Source organism: Trachurus japonicus, chromosome 24, assembly GCF_045865225.1.
Source record: "Trachurus japonicus isolate A0001 chromosome 24, Traja_1.0".
In the NCBI taxonomy this organism is placed as follows: Eukaryota; Metazoa; Chordata; class Actinopteri; order Carangiformes; family Carangidae; genus Trachurus; species Trachurus japonicus.
In genome coordinates, this window is record NC_140930.1 from 14,498,349 (window position 1) to 14,522,093 (window position 23,745).

Here is a 23,745-nt window from a genome sequence, read left to right on the forward strand (position 1 = left end):
TGTGCAGGTCACAACTTATCCATGAGAGCGTTTTGGAGTTTTGGGATTTTGTATTTGATGAGTTTGATGAGGGAAACCAAGAAATTCCCTTAGCGTCCATAGCATAGCCCTGAGCAGCCTGCCGCTTCGCTCCGCCGTTCTAAAAATAGCTTACACCGACAAATAAAGTTAACGAACCTACTGCTATGACTATAGCGATTATGGCAATGGGCCAATTTGCCAAAATGTTGAACTATCCCTTTAACAGTTGCCAATTAACCCAGTGTCCATGTCTTTAGACTGAAGCCGGAGAACCTTCTTGACTGTCTCTGCAACAAAAACAATATATTCAATATTGATAAATCATATGCTCCACATTTTAAGACTTTTTACATTAAAATATTCCATTTTCTCTTTTGGTGACTTTCAAAATAACACAATATAGCACAATTTCATGCTGCAAAACAGTTCTGGCTCAGGGTTGCTACGGGTGGCGCCACGATCAGGTCCTGCGGAAGTTGGCAGAAGTCCTTGAGGCACGCAGGCTGGAAGCAACCAAAGAACAGCCTGCAACATCACAGAAGCTGATCCATTTCGTTGGACAAGGAGCAGGGGCTCAGAACATCGCCCAGAGGGAGAGAAGATCATTGCTACAGTAACATCTGGAGCTGTCTGGAATCTAAGAGTGGACATTGATCGGCAGCTCAAGTTCCCGACTGAAATAATGACAACTTCTCTGAGACCAGACATCATCCTATGGTCCCCCTCAGCCCCTCAAGGAACTGGCAGAAGAGGCAGAAAGAGCAAGCTTTTGGCTCTGGCTGAAAAGAAAGGACAAGGCGTGGGGAAAACAAGGGTCCTAGGGGAAGCTGCAGGGGGCGGTAGGGAGACGTCCCTATACCGTTGGCTCCACCACCGCGAGATGTTCCGGGAATAATGGAGCAAAACATCAATGAAGGGGGCTGGCTCCCGGCTGATGAGCCTGCAGCTTCCCTGCTGGCGCCGTCGGAGGTGCGTCAGGCGGAAACGCCCTGCAGGTAGCTGCTACCTGTGCTTACATCCCATCAAATTATCAGCACTTGTTTTCCTGCTTTGTTGTGCAGTAGTAGATTTACTCTGCTGTTTTCAATCAAAAACACAATAGATTCATCTCAAGTTAAATTAAATGGAACAAATCTGTAAATGCAACACTCTTGTCTTTACTCCAGTGTTTTGTTAGTTCAGTGGATGATGTAATTGTACTTAAGGACACACACACACACAGATCCTGAGATCCATTGTAGTACCACTCGTTAGCCAGCATTGCCTCATGTTGCAGTGTGTTATGTACACAATTCCTGGAAGCTGTGAACATCCCAGTTCTTGCATGGCCTCAGTGCGTAGTCGCCAGATATCTCACCCATTCAACATGTATGTACTGTAAGTGCCCTGGGCGTGCGTGTGCGACTGCATGTTTCAAGTCTTTCCAATATCCAGGGACTTCACCGAGCCAGTGAAGAGGAGTGGTCCACAGTTTCATGAAACACAATCAACGGTTCGTGCGCTGACACCTCTCACACAGTCAAACGGCCCCTGCTGTGTTTGTCCAGAGAGGTTGTGAGCCAAAGTAAATTTCCGCCTCGATCTCTGCTGTTTACTGATCAGGTCAAGTATTAAATCAGCGGGAAGCACTTATCTATTTTTCATTGACATTCGTGGGTACTGTATAAACTGAGAATAAGAAACACAAACTCAAACGTGTGAATGATTAGAAGCTTTATTTAAACTGACCGATGAGTCAGAGCCCGTGGGAGGAGCATGTGGCATTTAAATGATCTGGCTGGTGCACTTGCAGGAGGCGGGACACCAGGAGGCCACGTTGCTGTTGCTGCAGCCGGACTGCTGCTTCAGTTCAGGACAGTTGCTGTACTTGTCGGTATAGGGACAGGGGTTGGCTGAGGGGAGGGAGAGGGACAAAATGAATGCATATACTGTATCTAAGGACTGTAAGAAAAATGAAATTAAACAAACTAGATTTTTGTTTTTTCACCCTTACTACCCTGGTACTCACAGATTTCAGTCTGTAACCATTTGTAAATCTCACCAAGATAGCGTTTAATATATATAAGTAATGTTAAAAGGCCCACTCCTGTTTTGCCTAGTCAAACTATCCTCACAGCAGGAAGAAAAAGCACACAATACCTCAGTTTAATAACTGTTTTTAGCCCCTGAATAAACCATACAAGCACACAGTTCAGTCAAATCTCAGTGTGCAGGGCCAAAAATGTTTTTGCATTCTTACTACTAATTACATAATAGTCTGAGCTGCAATTTATCCATGAAATGTACTGTACAAATTATTTTATAAATATTAAAGGAGACATATTATGCCCCCTTTCCAGAAATTAAAATAGTTCCCAGGTGTCTTAAAGACATATCTGTGACATGCTTTGGTCAAAGTATCCCAAGGATCAAACGTCACAGCTCTTTTCATCCTCTCAAAACAGAACGGCTAGTTTCAGTGCCTGTCCCTTTAAATGCAAATGAACCACTGCTTGCCCCGCCCCTTCTACTGGTACCAGGTGGGTGGTGTTATGCAAATTATAATCCTGTTACATCACTGGAAGACAACTGAGGGAACAGCACGTAAAACCACGTGGATTTCAATCTAGGGAGCCTGCACATTACAGATTTTTTTTTTGTAAATTCTCGCATTTTCGCTGCTGGAAGGCAAGACAAACACCCAAATATATGTGAAAGAGCCTTCAAAAAGTGATATTTCCATAATATGTCCCCTTTAAAATGTATTACAGAGACAGAAAAAAAGGGTAAACAGTAAAGATAAGAAGCTGCATCTATGGTTATCTCCACTATCTAAAAAATGAAAGAAAAGACATCCACTCAATTATGTTTTACTCATTTATTCTGTTGATACTTAAATGTTTTCTTTCCATCTGTGCTCTCAGAAACTTTGGTGCTTTCACTCACTTCCTCATCAACTTATGTATTTTAAAATTTTATTTTATTTTTTTGGCCTTGTGACTTGATTTGGTCTCATTTTATTGTCACCAAGTTATTATTATTATCTTGTTCATTCATTGGCCTCTGATGTGTGTTTAAAAAGGATTATTATGTACGCTCCAATCTACCACTCTCATTCACAACAATAGATGAGAAGATCTCATCTATCCAGCTCAGTATTTGCCACTTACTGCACAGTTTGTTGTCGCAGGCGTTGGGGCAGTCACCGCAGGGGCGTCCTGATTTGTAGGGGTGAGTGTACTGGTAGTTTCCACTGTAACATAGACCAGAGATATATATAATCATGTACATTTAAAGTACAATCATAATTTTCATTAACAAAAGAGACGTATATAGTTATATAACAGAATATTTCTGACTTACGGAGGACAGTAATGGCAGACGTAGAAGTACTTGTACTGGGAGTTGGGGCAGTGGGCCATGGCACAGCCAATCAGATTGGATCTGTACCAAACAAGCTGAGCAGAGAGGCAAAATACAAGAATCACAAGGAGCTCGGTCAAAAAGAGTTTTTAATGATCTGCTCTTTTTAAACAAAACAAAACAAAACAGCAGCAACTGGTGATGTTGGAAACCGACTGCACGTAACCTCACCTGGGTGTAGTGTCCAATCACGCCTCCGTTCACAGAGCCCACTCCGTAGCGGTAGTCCTTCACCTCATCGTACCAGGACTGGATGGCCTCGCTCCAGGGTCTCTTGTTGCTGGACATGTACAGGTTCTCTCCACAACCGCTAGCTGCAGTCGAAAAAGAAAAAAAAAAAAATTATAGGTCACGGTCATTCAAAACTTGCTACGAACGACACACCGGTGAGCTTAAGACTGCTGGACTGATCTTACAATCTAACCCTGCAGTCCATTAACCTGCATTACAGCTCATTAGTCGACATTAAAGACTCAATTAAAAGTTCCATTAAGTTTGTTTTCCTTGTTTCATACGACTCTTTAATTACATTTAAATCAGCCTGAATCCCAATATACTGAATGGCATCTCTTATGAGGATCACCTTTAGAATCTGATGTGATAATGCAGTATGTCTCAGCCACAAATCCTTTAATATTATTGTTAGAGATATCTACTCTTAGGCCTGTCACAATTATTACATAATTGCTGTAACACCTGATGATTCCCTGAATTTCCATGCAGTTGAACACTCCAGACGTGGTGGACAAGGTGCCATAAATAGCTGCTGAACGCCACGTAATTTCATTAGCCTGAACTTAGCCTGTGACATTTCACCGTCACATGATGCTGATTTAGGTGATTTCACGCTCTCATTACACCAAATAACTCAATACTCAAAAAGAAATACTGTCAATTTCTAGCATAACATTGTGAACTAGAAAATTTCCTCTGGGAAATTTTGATAGGCCCACGGGGGCTACTGCCGGGCATTCCATCTCTGTCAAAATGGGAATCAAACCCACGATCTTCAGCTCAAGACAGAGCTGATCAAACACATGATCATCTTTCTATAAGCACTGATATGGAGGAGCTGTAAATGCGTGTGTGTGTGTATCTAACTTTTATCACATGAAGTTACCTGTGTGTGTTGGAGTGTGGGAGAGGAGTGCGCACATACGAGCGCATGTGTATGTTACCTGTGTGTTTTGATGTGTGTGTGTGTGTGTCTGTAACTGTAATCACATGACGTTACCTGTGTGTTGGTGTGTGTGTATGTGTTAGTGTGTGTGGTTGAACTAAGGTGCCTGAAGCAATGGTATAAAAGTTAAAAAAAAATTTTTTTTAGCTTGTATGTGTTTACAAACATTTAAACGAGCGCCAGGTGGATTGTTTATGAAGTTAACAAGCTCTGGCCAGAGGTTACCACTACAACTTGAGGTGGTTGCCATTGACGATAGGGGCCTCCCAGGCTGAGGCAGACAGAAACGTTGAGAAAAAGAGCGATTTTCTGCCTCTGCACTGGTCCCGCATTTAGGCTTACTGTGACAAAACGGTAACTCCTATCAGAAAAAAATACAGATCAACGGTGCTGTAAGGACTTCCTGAAAAATTCGGTACGATTTGGTGTTTCTACAGTAAATATTTTGGAGACACTGGCAGTTTTAAAACATCGGTCCATTCTGCTTCTCTCAGAAAATCTTTGTATTATTGGAGTCAATGAGGAGCAGAGACAGACGTGGCCGCACTCAGAGGCTGATACTGTAATTCAAATTCTGTAAGTCTCTCTGATATTTTGAGCACATGGTAAGAGACAGAACAAGTTTGTCTACAAATTAGGAAAAAATCATGTGTGTAGAGTGTAAATTGTGGCCGGGCCGAGTGTGGAAAGAGAAAAAATATGGAATTTTTCTGGGCTTTCTCCCACTCTAACCGATGATGTCACCCACTCTGACACGAACATTCCGTGCAATACACACCCATTATAATCTCTTAGAACACGGCTCTCTTGAATACTCGATTCTGATTGGTCAATCACCAATATTCTGCGGTGTTTATTTCTCGATAGACCACCGCTGAGCGGACCGTTGCTGGGGACTCCATAGCAACGGCCGACTCTGCATGTCCGGTCACGGCCGCTGTTTTGCTGAGCCTCCTCCCGTTCGTGAATTTGAAGCCTTTGATAATCAATCAATGGATCGATGGATTACCATACACGTTACGTGTATTTTGTGTAGTCGTACCTGTCATAAACAAGAGATTATGGGGTGCGTTTGTGTCGCGGAGCTACAGAGAGGAGAGGAGCTGTGACACGGTCAGAAGTTCTGATGCAAGTTTACTTTTCAGCCACGATGTGGAAATAAGGAGCCTCCACTCTCCCTGTAACAGGTTACAAGTCGTTTATCTAACATCACAATTAGTCCGAAGCTATTTAATGACGGTAAAAATGAAACATAAAGTAAATATCCTGCATACTTTCTCTTTTCTGTGCTGCGCTGGTCAGAGCGGCGTCCCGAGCAACATGAATAAAATCTCTTTTTATCATTATTTTGTGTTACATTATTGAATGATTTAGTTGTAGGCCGTGTTCTAAGCGGGATAATGTATAGTTGGTCGGTTGTTATGGAGAAATAAACCCTTTCAGGTTGTTCCATACAACCTGTCGGGGTTTATTTCTCCATAACAACCTCCGAACTATACATTATCCCTTACATAATTTCTCCAAAAATGATCATGGTCATTGATCAGGGATTGATCAAAAACTATATGACCTATCAAAACGTGGAATACGCCCGGGCACTGGTCCCTGCAGCTATTTCATAGCTGTAGGGGCCAGTGCCCGGTGCGATGGCCCGTGGCCCTAATAATCAGTACTAATTTTAATTTCTGGCTGTGGCTGCATGCATCTGAGGTGAGAGTTAGACCGACTCTTTAAAAGCTTTTGGTGACACAAAAGAAAAGACAGACAGAGAGGTGTTGTGAACTTACTGCTGATATCTCTGGAGCTGTCAGGGCTGTGTCTCATGGAGCAGGTGTTGGCCCATCGCTGAGCGTTGGCTGCAGCCTCCCTGTTCCAGCTCTGTGGGGAGCAGAGGAGCAGTCGGTGCATGTCGACCTCAACACTATATATTATACACGCCATATCGTCTCAAAAAGCTGCGTGCTGGGGCGGTGTTTAGCTCAGTTGGTAGAGCACCCGCCCCATGTGTTGAGGCTATAGTCCTCGCTGCAGGCGGCCCCGGTTCGAGTCCCGCGTCGGACGGCCCTATCCTGCATGTCATTCCCCCCATCTCTGCCTCCCATTTCCTGTCACACTCTCAACTGTCCTATCGAATAAAGGCATGAAAAGCCAAAAAATATATTAAAAAAAAAAAAAAAAAAAAAAAAAGCTGCGTGCTAATGTGTTAACAATCAGTTTATTCTGCAGTGATGTGAAGGTGGAAGCGTGTGAAATATCAAATCAAGCACTAAGACATTCAGATCAGATGTTTTCACTGACCTCCAGTGCTTTGAGAAAGTATACAGTAATCATCATTCACTTATTATTAAAAAAAAAAAAAGAATTTCATCATGAATAATGACAGTCAACCAATCGATGCATTAGAGGTTTTTAGAAAAAGCACACACAGTGACAGGTTGATCCCACAGAGAGGTTTTTCTGCTTGCGGCCATAAGGCTTTTTAATGATCAATAGTGTGCAATAGTTTGTTCTTATCTCAATTAGAGTTGTAATTATTTGAATCTGTTTTATTTAATAGTTGTTGTTTTCTTTTGTGTCTGTCTGCATAAGATGCTGCTGCTGTGACACTACAATTTCCTTTATGGGTTAATAAAGTAACTTGTATTGAACTGAATTGAATTGTATTTTGTTTTTTTTAAATACCATCTTCAGCATGTTGCTGGCAGAAGGACGGACACCTCTCCTCAGGGTGTTGTGCTTGTCCACAATCTCTCTCTGGTCGGAGTTGGAGGCGAACACGTCTCCTGAATGAACAAAAGTAAGGACAAAAACAAAACAACAACAAAAAACAAGATGATGATCATTTTAGAAACAATGGCAGCTGCTACTGTTGAATGTTAATGAAGATTGATGCAGGAATCTCAGTTACTGACACTCACCTTCCTTCCAGGATGATTTTCAGAGATGAGAGAGAGAAAATTGCAGTTAATTTATTGCACATTCAAATCAGAAATACACAAATATATATAAAAATAAAAACTACTACTGTACTATTGTAAGAATAAAGCTCATCATTTGTTCCAGGATTAAATTGCTCCTCGGACGTTTCTTTCTTACTTACCAACATTTCCATATCCAAATCCACAATCTCTGCCCCGGTGCCGGGCACCTGCAGAGCGGCGAAGAGGCCCAAGGCGCACAAGAAGCTGATAGTGTACATGGTCATGGTCAAATCCAGGACTGTCAACCTCACAGAGCCAAGTGCGATTTATATAGTCTAGACAGGTGAGAGCTGAACACACAAGCTCAAGGGCAAACTTACATACAACAACCAAATCTGAAGATAACAGTGTGCCAACATGGCAGCTGTGAGAAATCCTTGAAAGCTGCAGGTCTATACGTTCACGTCGCACATCTGTGATAAATGTGCATCAAAGATTTCTCTCAATGTGGCAAGATAAGAGGAGAAGGTGAGCGCTATCAAAAGGAACATGGTATCTAAGTTAAACCGCGATAACATCAAATACAAATTGTACCAGAAAGTTAAACTAACACTCAAAGATCTGTGTCCTTGCAGACTGATGGAGATCAGGGCAAGTGGAAATCTAAATATGAGGCAAATATAATCAGTAAAGTTATAATTACACTGATAGAATAAAGTCTTATTAAAAAATGCAAAATGTATGAGTTATTAAAAATGTATGATCAGTGTATGATTTTCCACGAAGCTCAAAGTGTTGTAATCCTGATGTCTTGTTATTTCATCATTTGTTTTAATGTGTTTACTCAGTAGTCCGCGGAAAACATAGATTATGCACAGTTTAAATTTAAATATTATAAAATACATCATAAATCCATGTCATACTGTCTTTAAGTTATATGGGTAATAAGGAGAGAGGTATAAGTTATATATTTTAAAGTTTGGTAGGTCTTGTCCAAATAGTCTTAGCCTGAACTTAGAGACTGGAGTCAAAGTCCTTAGTTTCAAAGGTACATTTCTATGTCAACATTGTTTTATTTTTTCACATTCACATCAACAATGACAATGAAACAACCTGACTGTAGCTATAAAACCTGTAGAACCAGGATAAACAGAATATTTTTCTGTTTAAGTATCAAAGTCATATGAAAAATAGATGTATAAAAATAATAAACAGCGTCCTAAACTAATCCAAAAAACAAAAAACGTACCTATATAATGTAGGTACAGATACTCAGAAAATATAAGTTCACAGCAAAAGAAAATATAGCTTTAATTTATGCATTATGGATTGATTAATACAGCAGACACAGTGACTTGAAAAAGAGTAGGCTACTTCATGAAAATAGAAGCTATATATATATATATACTGTATATACAATATATAAGGTAAAACATATGTACAATATATCCTTATATATCCTTTACTGTACCTATACTGTATCTATAAATGTGTTCACACTATGGATTGATTAATACATCAGACTGAGTGCAGTGACTTTCATGTTTCAAGTAGGCTATTTCATGTAAATAGAAGCTATAAAATATATGTTTATATATCTATATCTATATGTCTTGCCCTCCTTTACCGTGTATCGATAAATGTGTTCACACTATGGATTGATTAATACATCAGGCTGAGTGCAGTGTCCACTCCTCAGTGTTGATCTGCTCCCCTCCTGCGATGGCAACTTGTAGGTACAATTTCCACTGCGCATGCGCACAGCCTGTATTTGTTCCCAGACATCATCATCGTCGTCGTCATCATCATCACAGGTTGAACTGAGCATCTTCTCCCACAAAGAGACATCATCTCCCTCTCTGTTTCTCTGCCTCTCTCCTTTCTTTTCTTTCCTTTTCCCTCCTCGCCCTCTGTTTCCTCTCCTCTCCTCTCCTCTCCTCTCCTCCGCCGCGGTGTCCGCCGACAGGACGGAGGAGGCAGCAGCAGCAGCAGCAGCAGCAGCAGCAGCAGCAGCAGCAGCAGCAGCAGCAGCCGTAAGATGAAGAAACGCTATGTGGACGCGAGCAGGCTACGGAAGATGAAAAAACTGAGGATCACGGAGAGGCTGTCTGAAAGGTAGAGAGCCGCCGGAGGAGGGAGGGAGGGATGGAGGCTGCTTTTGTTGTGGTCTTTGTGTGCGGATGTTCACCACCTGTCTGTTTTTCTTGCTGTCTGTCTCTGTGTCTCTCGGTCTGTCCGTCCTCCGTCTCTCATGAACCGCTCCGAGGCTTTTCGCTGTCGCTGTCGGTGCCGACTTGTAGTTGAGGCTGCATTGTTTACAGACAGAGAAATAAGCAGCTGTGTGCAACTTACCACCGGCCTGCTCCCCCTCCACTCACCGCATCCACAGATTAACGCATTTAATACGTGTTGTGTTCAATGTCCCGGACTGTAGGCTATTTTACCCTAAAGCGACCAATTTTTTTTTATTACTCTTTATTGCATAATTTGAACGCGTCTAGACAGAGTCCAAGAAAAAAAGACTTCCAGGAGAAAGAAACCACTTGTTTTTATGGTGCATTGTTTCACATAAAACAGATCGAGACAATGGAAAATTAAATGTGCGCTATTAATTTGGAAAATAAATGTAAACACATCTTATTTTGAAGGATGTTTTTTGCTTGATTTTGCAGGTCAAACGTAAAAAAAAAAACATCGCTCCTTTTGTTTTGAAATGGCTTGAGCTACTGTAAACAGTGGATTATTAATTACATTATAAGGCTAATTAACTTGTTTTTATATATAATTATCCTATTATTAGAAATGTAAGATGCTGTTTCCTCCATTTTCATCCCCCTTTGTTTAGATATGATTTTTTTTTGTTTTTGTTTTTTGTTGTGTTTTCAAAATTCAAAATAGTTTAGTTAAGGACAAATTCGCTCTTCAAAATAACAGTGAAAGTCAAAATATGTTCATGCATTCCTCTTATAAGGCAAATTTAAACTTATAACAGGTATTTACGATGCTCTTTGTCCCATCTTGTTCTCCTTTAAATAGGCTATTTTGCACCAATTATTAGAATAATGAAATGACATGAAATAATTTGCATATTTGTGATAAAGATTTAAAAAATAAAACCCTCATCTATCAGTATCAGTATTGTTTTAAAAGAGAGAGAGAGAAAGAGACTGGAGCAGGGATGTGTCATAGCAGGATGCTGTGGTGCTCCCTCTCTCCTCCAGATGAAATATTGCCATGGTTACCAAACAAAGAAGGGGCGATGTGATAGCAGCCTATGGACGAGCAGAACAAAGGAGGAAACCGCAGCTCCTGTTTGGCTCGTGATCGCTCTAATAGAACGAATGAAGGAACATTCATTGTTCTTTACTGCCTCTGTTTAAAAGATGCAGACGGTCAATTAGGGCCCAGCGCTTTGTGTCTGATGTGTATTTTATTATCTTATACATATATATGTTTGTGTGTGTGTGTGTGTTTAATGCTCTGGCTTTAGTGCAGCTGCATGTAATGTCTTTGTTTACAGGAATCAGGGGCTGAATACACATTTAAATACACAGATATTTGACCTTTAATGTTTTTTTTTTTATGAATTCTCTTTGTGTTTCCAGTGCGTACACCTTCCTGAAGTTCATGATGATGTGGACGCTGGTGTTACTGGCCGACTTCGTCCTCGAGTTCAGACTGGAGTACCTGTGGCCGTGCTGGCTCTTCTTCGGGAGTGTGTACACCACTTTCCACTGCCACGGGCTGGTGAGGACAAAACACTGTGAAGATGATGATGATCATTTTACATACTGACTCCAGGGCATTTAACTCACAATGATGTTTTTTTTTTTTTGTCTTTGCAGGTTATTTGTATTGTTTTTGTTTGTGCTGCCTTCACTCTCGATATCTTTTGTTTGATTTTCGTTCCTTTGCACTGGCTGTTCTTTGTGGCCAGCACCTATGTGTTATTCAATTACATATGGCACACAGGTGAGTAGAGTATGAGGATCACATGGTTTTGGTTTTGTTTTTATTTCCACCACACATACACAACAGAACATACTGTATAGTGGCATCATGCAAAAGTTTGGGCACCATGCACTGGTCAAAATTTCTGTTAATGTTAAACAGTGAAGCAAGTGGAAGATGAAATGATCTCCAAAAGGCCAAAAGTTACAGATGACACATTCCCTTCACATATTAAACTATATATTTCTTTCTTTCTCTCTTTCTTTCTTTCTTTGGAAACTATCACAGTGTGTAAATAGTAAATGTCTTGTCTGATACCTTGGTCAAAGTTTTCTGAGAGCTCAAGTCTCCTGGGTTTCCCATTCCTTTGCAGGCTGCTACTTTGTTCCCCCTTTTTCACTCTAAAACTGTAGAATACCAAAATAATACACGGATATTGCTTAAAATATCGCTAAATAGTGTTTCATGTTTACATTTATGCGTTTTGGAGATCATTTAATCTTCCATTTGCTTAACTGTTCACATTAGGGGTGCCCAAACTTTTGCATGATGCCACTGTATACAACTCTGTACCACTCATAAGAATGAAGTTTTTGTTGCATTTCAGCGAGCTAATAAAAATGTGAATTGAACTAGGAATGATTTTATCTGAATAAATATCACAGTAGACTCATTTTTTCATGTTTCTCTTGCAGAGAAGGGCATGTGTATATCGACGGTGTCCCTGTGGATCCTCCTCGTGTACACAGAGGCTTCACTTCGACTCAAAGACCTTAAAACCTCTCATGCCAACCTCTCTCATCTTTTTGCTGCACACTGGTAAAGTGGATTTGCTTTTTAAAAAAAAAATCCAACTTCTCTAAATTAATCATTCTTGCAGGGAAATTGATTAAACTGTCATAAAAAAGAATCCGTATTAATCTTTTAAATATCCCCTGTGTGATATCGTGAATCAGCCAATCAGTCTTCGCCGTCTTTGTGCACCATACAGTAGATTACAAGAGTAAATTCACTTTAAAGCTCCCTGCTAAAGACCAATCCAGTATGATTTGAAAGATTTAAAATATGCATACATTTATTAATAGAGTAACCATTAAAAATAGAAATCAGTCAGCCAACATGTTTGTGTCTTTATTACTGTAAGTAGCATTCACGCTCTTTTCTCCCCGTCTGTGTTCTCCTTCAGTATTGGATACCCTGTGGTTTATTTGGGGTTCGACGCCACCTGCTACTTCACCAACATCTTTAAGCTGCGCATACAGAAAGCTGTGCAGAGTGAGAACGACTTCCACATGCACCTCCTGCAGCACTCGCTCCCTCCGGGTCTGCAGGTTTTCCCCAAGACGAGCACAGATGGCGGCGGTGGCAGTGAGTCTGTTGCATCTGCATCATCTGTTCGTTTACACCTCGGCTACCATTCCCACCGCTTCTCCTCACCAACGACCGTGGCAATATCCCAGTGACGCCTAGAGGGAATCTCTTTAAATTTGGCACAAATGTTCACTCAGACTCACAGATGAATTTGATGGTTAAAAGTCAAAGGTCAAGAGAGGGGTGTGATGTCAAACTTCCAGCCAGTGAAATAGAATTAGCAGAATTATTGTGTTTTCAGCCAAAAAATGTGGCTTTTTTAAGTAAATTAAATTAAATTAGTGCTAATTATGATGAAATACACTTCAAAATCTTCACTACGTATATTCTATTTTGAGTCTGGACATACAGTAGTTGTTTGTAAACTACTGGACTGGTTTGCAAAGGTGCACAACCACAGAGTTGTTATTCTAGTCTTGCTTGTTCACAGTTTTTTTTTTCTTGGCCACACCTCCTCTGTCAAAAACTGTATGTGTCCAATGTTGTGACCCCAGAGACTTGAGTTTCAGCTGGTGGCGCTCTGCTCTTTTGTTTGTGTTATCAATACTCAGAGTAACTCTGCAGTCCTGTTTGTTTCCACATGGACAGTGGTGATAACTGAGTAGAAACTGGGCGATGACACAATAATGTTGATATGAAAGTTCATCTTACTTTAAGGCATCAATGGCTTCCCCTACAGCATTAAATGTAGGTAAATTGCAAAGGGAATCATGTTTCATCCTGTTTTTCAGCCTAATTTGATGCACATATTCAAATCTCAGGTGCAGAATTCAGTCTAGACTTTTAAGAGAAATTTATTTTTGCATCATAAGGACACTAACACACAAACAAAAGCACAGTAAGACCCTTTTTTGTGTTTTGCAGACTCAAAGTGGAAGACGAAGCCTGAGTCGAGTCAGTATCAGTGTCAGAACGGTTCTGTCGTGACCCACGACGAGGCCCACACTGTGGATTGCCTCCAGATCTGCAGCGAAGAGAGAGCGACAGAGAAGGCAACGCAGGAGGTGAAGCCGGCGGAGTCAAACCGACGACCGCCATCGTCCAAACACAGCATCAGCGAGTCCAGAGATTTGCTCCACAGCGGGGCGGGAGGACCAGAATCCTCCACCGCCCCGGATAATCTACCTCAAGAGGAGCAGGGCAGCAAAGCCTCCGCACGGGCGGCTAAAAGCTCCTCGCCCAAAGCTCGCAGGGGAAGCACAAACACTCCTTCGCCACCTGCAGCGAGGACGGAGAAGAAGCAGAGATCCAGCTCCAAAACGGTCAGCCCCAACCGGGACGCGGCCGACAAGAGCGCCACAGCGGCTCAGAATCACCACACTGAGCAGATGAGCAAGTGAGTCACAAATAATAATTCACTTCAGCTGAGTTGGATGTTGACACAGGAGCCCAAAAAAAGAGAAAAAGAAAAATCTCCTCTTTTCTGTTGTGAACGTCAGGCTGGAGCAGGAGCTGAGGCGGCTGAAGAGCGAGCTGCAGGCGAGCAGGCAGAGCGAGCAGGAGCTGAAGAGTCACGTCTGCAACCTGACGAACAGCGAGAGGAGCCTGAGACCAGAGGTTTCCCTGCTCAGACAGTCCAACATGCTGCTGCAGAGCAAGTGAGTTGATCCTTCTGTGGGCTCTTCAACACGGTGCACTGGTCTACAAATAAAAAACGTAAACGTGGAGTGTGTGCAGGTAAACACACGCCAAAGCCAAAGCCAGAGCAGTACACATGCAGACAGCATTTTGCACTGGGAACCAAATAATATCACACAAGGGCATTTTCGTATAGAAGTTTTCATCCCTGGTTCTCAAACTACATGAATCTTACTGAAATCTCAAAACCATCACAGTAAAAAATCTGATAATATTTGGTTATAATATAATATATAGTATAATATGTAGTTTGACGATCGTGGATTCCAGTTCTAATGTTATGTTATTCTGAAGTCTTTAAAATGAAATATTTAAAGAGACCCCAAGGAGTTTGCTTCTGGTTATAAAAGAGTCTCATAATTAATGTGGATGAATCTACATTACCAACATTTGTTAATGGGTCTATTTTATTTAATAAATATATTGTTTTGTCTTTATAGTTATTTTGATATCATTATTTAGTGGTCGACTCGCCCAGCATTTCCTGGTTTCGGTCATGGGAATAACGCCGTTGGATCGCTAGTTGGCATCGTTTATGGTCTGAACTACGACTGTATCTGATCGTCTTCGAACCTACGAGTTTCGTTCTTGATTAATGAAAACATTCTTGGCAAATGTTTTTGCTTTCGTCCGTCTTGCGCCGGTCCAAGAATTTCACCGTGCGCGCGGAGGCTCATGGGAAATGTAGTGTGAAAACACTTTGCTTTCCGAAACTCCTCGTAGTCCCTTTAAACTGAATATGCTAAATGTCATAGTTATCACAATATTAATAACACCCACTCTCTCTCCAGCTTTCCTTGACAGCAGTTTTGTTTTTAGCTCGACTAGTGAATATAAGACTTTATTTTCCTGTGTTAAGGTAAGAATCTGGCACTGATACGTATCAAAGGGGAGTGATGATATAATATATTGTGATATATTGATACTATAAAGCAAGGTGATGCATTGCAAAGTTCATTTTTATAAAAAATCTCATTGTATAAAGGACACACAGTCTTGTGTGTGCAAACATGCAGTTTAATTTTATGCATTCGGATCCCTGCTTTTGTATTTTACAGCTCCTCCATCATAGTAAACACGTTTTGTGCAATTTGAACAGATGAATTTATAACTGCATCACTCACTGGAGAAACTCCAAAGTGCATACGGGGAGATAAACATTAGGAAATTGAATCTGTGAACAGTCAGTGTTATTAATATGATACATGGTTTGCTGCAACATCCAACATGACACTGTTTTTCAGTCTGAACACAAACATCCGTCACAAACACCAACTACAGTATTAATAAAATATCAATACAGCGCTTCAAAGACTCAATACAGTATCGTCTCCTAAGATATTATATTTTAGTGTATTCTCTTACACACTCACTCACACACACTCTGAAAGCATACATTTCACTCGTTTACACAGTTTTATGAAGCAAAACAAAAACACTACGCTGATAGAAACAGACCTAATTATTCAGTTCATCCAATTCCAAATGAACTCTGACGACACATTTACTAGATCAAAGCCACATCCACCACCCAGAGGCTTTAAATCTTTTTAAGACAGTTTGGATCAGCGCCACCACCACCTCTGATAAGACATGCTCCAGTTTTTACAGCAAGGTGCTCTCCAGTGATTCAGCAACTACAAGGATGATGATGAGAAACACATTTTACTTCTACGTGCTGAAGTCTATCTGGTTTGGTGCAGTTGACCCACTTAAGTCCTTGTTTCATGCTGGTATTTTATTTAATTTACCTTGGACGTCATGGGACGCAAGACAAATTTCAGAGTGATCTGACAATAAAGTGTAATCTTATCTTATCTTATCTTATCTTAAAGTGAACTTCATGTTTTTTTCCCCTCCAGGATCCTGTGCTTGACTAAAACCAAGCAGCGGGACAAGCAGACCAGTGTGATGCTGGAGAAGAAGACCAGAGCAGAGACGGAGGCCAGACTCTCTGCTGAGAAACAGCTGGCCGAACTTCAGGCTCAGAAACTGGAGGAGGCGGCCAGCGCAGCGCGGAGCCTGAGCAACAGGTAAATCACACCTTCACCTTCCCCGACGCTGAACGGGCTCAGTGCATGAGCAGTAAAACTGGATCTGCAATTCGCTTGCTTGCTACTGAGTATAATTAAAGGGATAGTTCAACATTTTGGCAAATTGGCCCATTACCATAATCGCTATAGTCTTAGCAGTAGGTTTGTTACCTTTATTTGTCGGTGCAAGCTATTTTTAGAATGGCGGAGCGGAGCTGCTAGCTGCTCAGAGCTACGCTACGGAGGCTAATGGGATTTATTGGTTTCCCTCATGAAATACACAATCCAACAACTCCAAAACGCTCTGGTGGACAAGTTGTGACCTGCTCATTCACCACGCTATGACATAATAATGTAACGTTACGAGACGGAGTTGTTTTCGAGGTAAATACAGAGACTGCTTGCAGAAAAACTGTCCCTGAAGGCAACTTGCATCAGTGGTTTTGCATGAATTTACCTCTAAAACAACTCTGTCTCGTAACGTTCTGTTATTATCTCATAACGTGGTGAATGTGCAGGTCACAACTTGTCCAACAGAGCGTTTTGGAGTTGTTGGATTGTGTATTTGATGAGTTTGATGAGGGAAACCAAGAAATCCTATCAGCCTCCGTAGCGTAGCTTTGAGCAGCTCGCCACTCCGCTCCGCCGTTCTAGAAACAGCTTGCACCGACAATTAAAGGTAACAAACCTACTGCTATGACTATAGGGATTATGGCAATGGGCTAATTTGCCAAAATGTTGAACTATCCCTTAAACTCTGCTGTGAGCGTACGTACGGCCTCAATGATGCTCATTTTGCTTTCTTGCCAAGAGTTGGAGTTGGAAATCGGCGCCACATTGATGACGTCTGTGTGTCGGATATGAAGCTACAGCTGGTTGGTTTATCGTAGCTTAGCTTAGCTTCGCATAACGACTGGAAACAGGAGGAAACTGTCTGCCTGGTTTTCTCCAGAGACGCTTTGGTTGGAAACAAACAAGATGGTAATTTGCGTGAGCTGTAGAGACGCTGGTGGCTCCAGGCCAGCTGTGAATAAGAGTCAGTTTCACAGGCATTAAAACAGGTACAATGAAATAATGTGTGGCTTCTCTCCTGGATAGAAAAAAAAATAGAAAGATAACGACTCAAATATAGAATTTAGAAATAAAAACCAAACCACCAGTATTATTATACAATAGAATAAAAGAGTAAAAGAGCTTGTGTATAAAATGCTACATTAATTTGTGCTAGACTGCAGCTTCATATCAAACCTACAGACGTGTGTGTGTGTGTGGTGTCCATCTTCTTATCCAGCTCTCAGACAAAAAAGCCAAAAAACATATTTTCAGTATTTCCTCCTCATATTTTCTGTAGATATTGCTTTATAACCATCTTCACACTGCAAAAATCTTACCAAGAATATTTGTCTTATTTCTAGTCAAAACAATCTCATCATACCTAAAATAAGAGTCATCACATAAAAAGTAGCTTGTTTTTAGACACTTTTTGTAATACTTCTTTCAAGCATATTTTCACTTGAAATAAGTAGAAGAATCTGATAGTGGAGCAAGTTTTTCTTCCTTTTTACAAGCACAAAAAAAAACTTGCTTTCACTGGCAGATTTTCTCACTTATTTCAAGTGAAAATATGCTTGAAACAAGTGAAAATTATCTAAAAACATGTTAATTTTTAGTGGAAAGAGATTAGTTTTGACTAGAAATGAGACATTTTGACAAGAAAAAAGACAAATATTCTTGGAAAGATTTTGAGTTTTTGCAGTGCACTTCCTGTGTAGAGTAAAAGCAATGAGGTCAATGTAAAAAAAACAAACAACAACCTGCAAATGAAATGCCATGTTTCTTTCTGTGTGATCTGGTCTTCATTTCAAGTGAAACCTCGTCTCTCACTGCTCCAAACTCTGATTTTCTTCCGTCTCCTACACCAGGCAGGAACACTCTGAAACCCAAATGTTAAGGAAAAGGGTTAAAGATCTAGAGACAGAGTACAAACAACTACAGCTGGAGTGTCAAGTGAAAGAGAGTCGGGTGGTAGATCTAGAGAGTGATGTTGAGGTATCTTTTTCCTCTGTTTGGGAATGAACTTTTAAGTGTCTGTGATTCTCAAGTGGTCTCAAGTCTTCAGTTTGGTCATGTAGTCATGTGGTAGTTTTGCTGTTTGACTCGTTGTTTTTGACTTTTTTATGTGTGTAATTTTTTTGTGTTTGTAAAATATTAGAAAGTCAATAGTTTTAATGTGAGAAATTATTATTTTTTCTTTTTTTTTTTTTTTACTTTTATTTTGGCCTGCAGTCAACATGTTGCACTTTGTCATCACATCGGTGTTGCTGTTGGTTATTGTTGTCTGACATCAGGTGTGTGTGTTGTTGTAACTGTGTGGTTTAATTTTAGTGGCATATTCCTCATGAAGCATGATATAATGATATAAAAGTGTCTGAGCCCAGGACACGCTCCTCAAAATATGAGTAAAAGTTAATTAAGTTAATGTCTAACACAGAAAGAATCATCCCTCAGAGTATTTCTCTCATTACTTGCAGCTTTTGTGGGTCATCGTCATTGTGTGAATAGTGTTTTTGTCTGTGGTGCGTTGGTTCCCTGAGTGAAAACTGAAAAATGCATTTCCAAAATTGTTCAAGACACAAACTGGGGAAAGAAAATGACCAGAATTTGAAAAAAAAACTGCACCAAACACTCAGGAAACCAAGGCGCTGGCTGCTGTAGCTGGTCACTGCAGGAGGAGTTAGTTTCACACTCGGTCTCACTGTGGATGTGTTTTTTTTGGACTCAGGCTCTGGGGAAGTACCGCTGCGTGGAGAAAGAGACGGACATGCTGCTGTCCACTCTGTCGGCCATGCAGGAGAAGGCTCAGCACCTGGAGTACAACCTGAGCGCAGAGACTCGCATCAAGCTGGACCTGTTCTCCGCTCTGGGAGACGCCCGCCGGCAGCTGGAGATCGCTCAAGGTTCACACACACTTGTTTTGTCTAAACATGAAAATCAGTTTGCAGTAGTAGTAGTAGTAGTAGTAGTTTTTATTTATTTAAACTTGGTGTCTTGCACCCTCATGGGTTTATAAGACACACTAAAAACAAAACAAAACACAAAACACCGGCACACACAGAAGGACAAGGAATACATGCTCGTGTACATATTTTTCTACAGTACAATACATACCCACACATGCGTGTTTGCACACGAGTAAAGTTGTTCATCCTGTTTGGTTAATCTGAAAATAGTATCACATGATCGGAGTTAGATTTAAAAATCTGGGTGGGAAACTGGCTCCAAAAGCACCACCTAGTGGATTTAATGTGCTTCACATGTTGGCTCCACTCCTCATTGATCAATTCATACAAGTGTTTCTTCAACTGTTCAACTAGAGTGGTTTCCTGTAATGATCCTGTAATGATTTATTTTAAAAAGAGACGCAAGGTCCAGAGTGTTAAGGAAGTTTTCTAACATGTGATGAAGGTGCTCTTTGGTTGGGGACACAAAGTTAGTTTAGTTTAGTATAATTTAGTTTATTTATTTGCACCATAAAAAATAAGGACAATTACAAAAATAGAAATGAAACAAGCATAGTAAGTGCGGGAGAGGTTAAAAACCCTATAGGCTTATAAAAAAACACCTCTCCAAAAAATATATGCAAACATTCAAAAATAAAGTTACAGAGAGAGGGAGGAGAAAAATCCAAGGCACTCCGACGAAAAATAAAAAGCCTTTATTGCAACGACTATTTAATTAAGAAACATTTCAAAACAGACTTGTCCATGTAAAAAGTGGAGCTGAGATACAACCCACACGTAGCGGCACAAACTTCCCTCTTCAGGGTGTAACCCCCAGCTCACAGGATCCCCTTAAGTAGGTCAGTCAATCACACACACACCTGACTGAGCTCACAGGTAAGAAGTACCAGGCCTCACCTGTAGATGGCTCTTCAAAAATGATATAGAAAAGTAAATACATAAGATATGTGAAAAAATATGCACAAAATTGTAAAAAAAAAACAAGGCAATAATGGTAAATAAATATACAACACCTTGACCTTGATTACAGGTAAAGTTATAACTGGGTTGTATCCCAGCTCCACTTTCTACATGGACAAGTCTGTTTTTAAATGTTTCATAAGCAAACAGCCATCGCAATAAACAGCTTTTTATATTTTGGAGAAGTGCCATGGATTTTTCTCCTTTTCTCAACAACAGTTATTTGTTTTTGTTTTTTTAATATGCCATATGATATATTTTTTATTTGCTGCAAGTTCAATAGGTTTTACTTTCCTGCAGATAAAGTGATGAAGCAGGACCGGGAGATCAGTGAGATGAAGCAGAAGATCGCGGAGGTGATGGCCGTCAGCCCCGGCGTCTCCTACATGGCGCCTCGGCCCCCGGTGCCGCAGTATCTCACCAAGCTGCTCAACTCGGAGCGCTACATGCTGAATCCACGAGCGCTGATGTACCAGTGTCTGAAGAAGTGAAAGGACGGACGGACGGACGGACGGACAGCAGCTCAATCCTCGCGGCCTCCTCACAAACACAGGAGGGACAAGCGGGTTGGTTGTATGGATTTTTTATTACAGAGCTAAACAACACCACAGATCTTCTCTTCTACTTGGAGCCATGAGAGGAACCAGGACGAACCTCCACGGGTTGAATGTCTTCAGCTGCACTGATGGTGCTATCCTGAAATTATTCTGTGTATTATATATATTTTCACGTTTCCTTCCACATCGAAGGTCGAAGAGTTTCAATCCAAAATTTAAAAAAAAAGAACAAACCCAAATGTAAACGTTTGTCCAAAAAGCTGGACCCAGTCAATCTGCCTCTCTCTTTTAGGACCTGAAATCATCTCAAAATTTGAATGAAACTATAAAATTACTAAATATGAATTAGTCATATACTGATGTCACAGGATTTATGATTATTAAAGTTCAGATATTGCAAATGAATAAATCTCAGTCCCCACTAAAGGGCCTACTTCAGCTTTAAAAGAAAGTAAAATTAACCATTCAATATCATTTAAGGCTTATTCTAAGTATTATTATTATAATACAAAGATGCCAGAATAAGAAATATAATCATCTTTGTTTTAATTATCATTACAGAATTATCTCAATCTGCAGCGATAGTGGTGAAACATTTCAAAATAAGGTAAAATTTCAGCGTATTTCTTTGACTCAAATGATTTTCAGTGCTTATTAGAAGAGAAATATCAAAAATGTTTTTTTTTATAAATGTCATGATATAAAGAGTACAGGCGTCACTAATGACACAAACGGAGGCTCTGTCCTATTAAAATGTCTCACTAAGCCATGACAGAGTGACAGCAAACCAGCATGTTCACCACCAGGACCCCGAAACTGGAGCAGCTGAATAGAAAATAGAAACAGTCATTATTAATTACACGTCTGCTTTTCCTCCAGTGACATGTCAGAGGGTCTCCTATGTGGGGAAAAAAAAGGCTTATTGATTAAAATATTCTGAAGTATTTTTAAAATTCAAGCTGCAAAGGTCAGATGTGAAAACTGTGAATCACATCTCAACACATATATAATTATAGAGAAATGGAAAATGATGATAATTAATTATGTCCTAGCTGTATGGACTTGAATGAATTAAGAATAATTAAAAAATACTGTAGTCAAATCTCTGCATATAAAAGCATAAAATCTAATAATTATATAATATGACAACATTTGCATACGTCGGTGTCGATGTCGTCGTCGTCGGTGCCTGTAAATAGAGGATTAGGATTTGTTTGAAATGTGCTGAAATTAATTAAAAATAACATTTTAAAAAATCTAAAATGATACAGATTTTTGGAATGAGACCCTTCAGAGTTGGGAATATTTCTATTAAATATTGGTATGAAATATGTAGATGTGTAACTGGAAGTCTCCTGAGGACAAATAGAGAGAGGTGCGTGACTCATGTGGAGGAGATGCATTGATTATCTGTACTCGTTTCCACTGACGGCTGATAGCAACATTTTAACGCTCGGTGGCACTCTCATTCACAAATGGGGAAACTAATGAGTGTGAAAAAGTGGTTTAACTTTAAAGTGGAGTTGTGAATAACGAGGGATAGTGTTGGCCAAAACATGGTTAATGAATTTAATTACTGTGCCTATATACATTACTTTCAAACTGGGAAGTAAAAACACAAATTTAATGTGAAAGAGTAATGTGTTTGAATTGAAGTGCTATGTACTGTTTTTGTAGTTTGTTTCTTCTTTTTTTTTTTTACTCAATGTACAGAATTGAAAACACCCACGTCACTGAAAAACACTCATGAACTGGATGTCACCATTTTGGTAGCTTTTTATTTAGAGTGTGTTTCTAGGGCGTTTTATATGAAAAGTATTTTTTAAGTCTCGCTGTACTTTTATTATTATGATTATGACTATTATTATTATTATACTGCTGTAATTTTGTACGGCAATGTGTTTGTCAGCATGAAACGTGTTTTATTCAACTGGTATTGGAGCACACATTGTGACTTAAAGTATGTACATGGATTTTACTTGTACAAGGGCTACTACAGTTTCTTAAAATTTTGAACAAATTGTTAATTCAGAATTCAGTGATGCTCTGAGATAGATAGAGATCACGCTCCTGATACACCAGGATGGGCTTTTGTATAAATGATTTAAATAAGTGAATTTTGTTCCATTTGTGTCTCTGTGTGTTCGTTATTTAATCTAGAAGAGAATTAATATGGGACTCGGGTCCCATCTGAAGTCAGAGCTACACCAAAATGTACGTTTTCAAATAAGGAACATCATGCTTTAGGATTTGTTTTTGTTGTTTTAAGTGGGAATGGTCAATTCAAGTTTTATAGAAAAATGGCCAGAAAATGAACAGGAAAGTTGACCTTTGACCTTTTGGATATAAAAATTTCACCACTGCCATCATTAGAAACAATAATTGATTCTTACATTATGACCAAAAATGTGTTTCATAATTATGTTTTAATACCAATGTCATAATATTCCAATTTGAAGGTAACTTATCTTAAAACAATTATTTAAAATAATTTTTTTTAATTTAGCAATTGTCAAATTTTATTGTGAAATTGACATAATTGACTTTATTTTCCAAGTTTATTTCATTCAGTAAATAAAATTAACCTCAGTTTTATTGTTTGATGTTTTCAAGTCAGTTTAATTTAAATTGAATGTGATTCAACCCCAATTTCATTGAGTAAAATCAATTTATATATAATTACTTCAATAT

The 23,745-nt window shown here is 39.8% G+C and overlaps 2 protein-coding genes across 2 annotated transcripts; one reads left to right on the forward strand and one right to left on the reverse strand.

Annotated features, from left to right (window-relative positions):
• Positions 1-1,719: 1,719 nt before the first annotated feature.
• LOC146961526 (serotriflin-like) lies at positions 1,720-6,533 on the reverse strand. The gene is made up of 5 exons (XM_085771505.1): positions 6,387-6,533; positions 3,595-3,733; positions 3,364-3,458; positions 3,171-3,253; positions 1,720-1,913 (listed from the first exon to the last, which is right to left on the reverse strand). Exons 1-5 carry the CDS (start codon positions 6,509-6,511, stop codon positions 1,786-1,788), a joined length of 570 nt encoding a protein of 189 aa, XP_085627631.1. The 5' UTR covers positions 6,512-6,533; the 3' UTR covers positions 1,720-1,785.
• A 3,004-nt stretch (positions 6,534-9,537) lies between these two features.
• LOC146961527 (macoilin-1) lies at positions 9,538-23,081 on the forward strand. The gene is made up of 11 exons (XM_085771503.1): positions 9,538-9,639; positions 11,130-11,271; positions 11,370-11,496; positions 12,171-12,294; positions 12,662-12,843; positions 13,711-14,182; positions 14,286-14,444; positions 16,347-16,517; positions 18,440-18,566; positions 19,300-19,474; positions 20,798-23,081. Exons 1-11 carry the CDS (start codon positions 9,563-9,565, stop codon positions 20,986-20,988), a joined length of 1,947 nt encoding a protein of 648 aa, XP_085627629.1. The 5' UTR covers positions 9,538-9,562; the 3' UTR covers positions 20,989-23,081.
• The last annotated feature ends 664 nt before the right edge of the window (positions 23,082-23,745 follow it).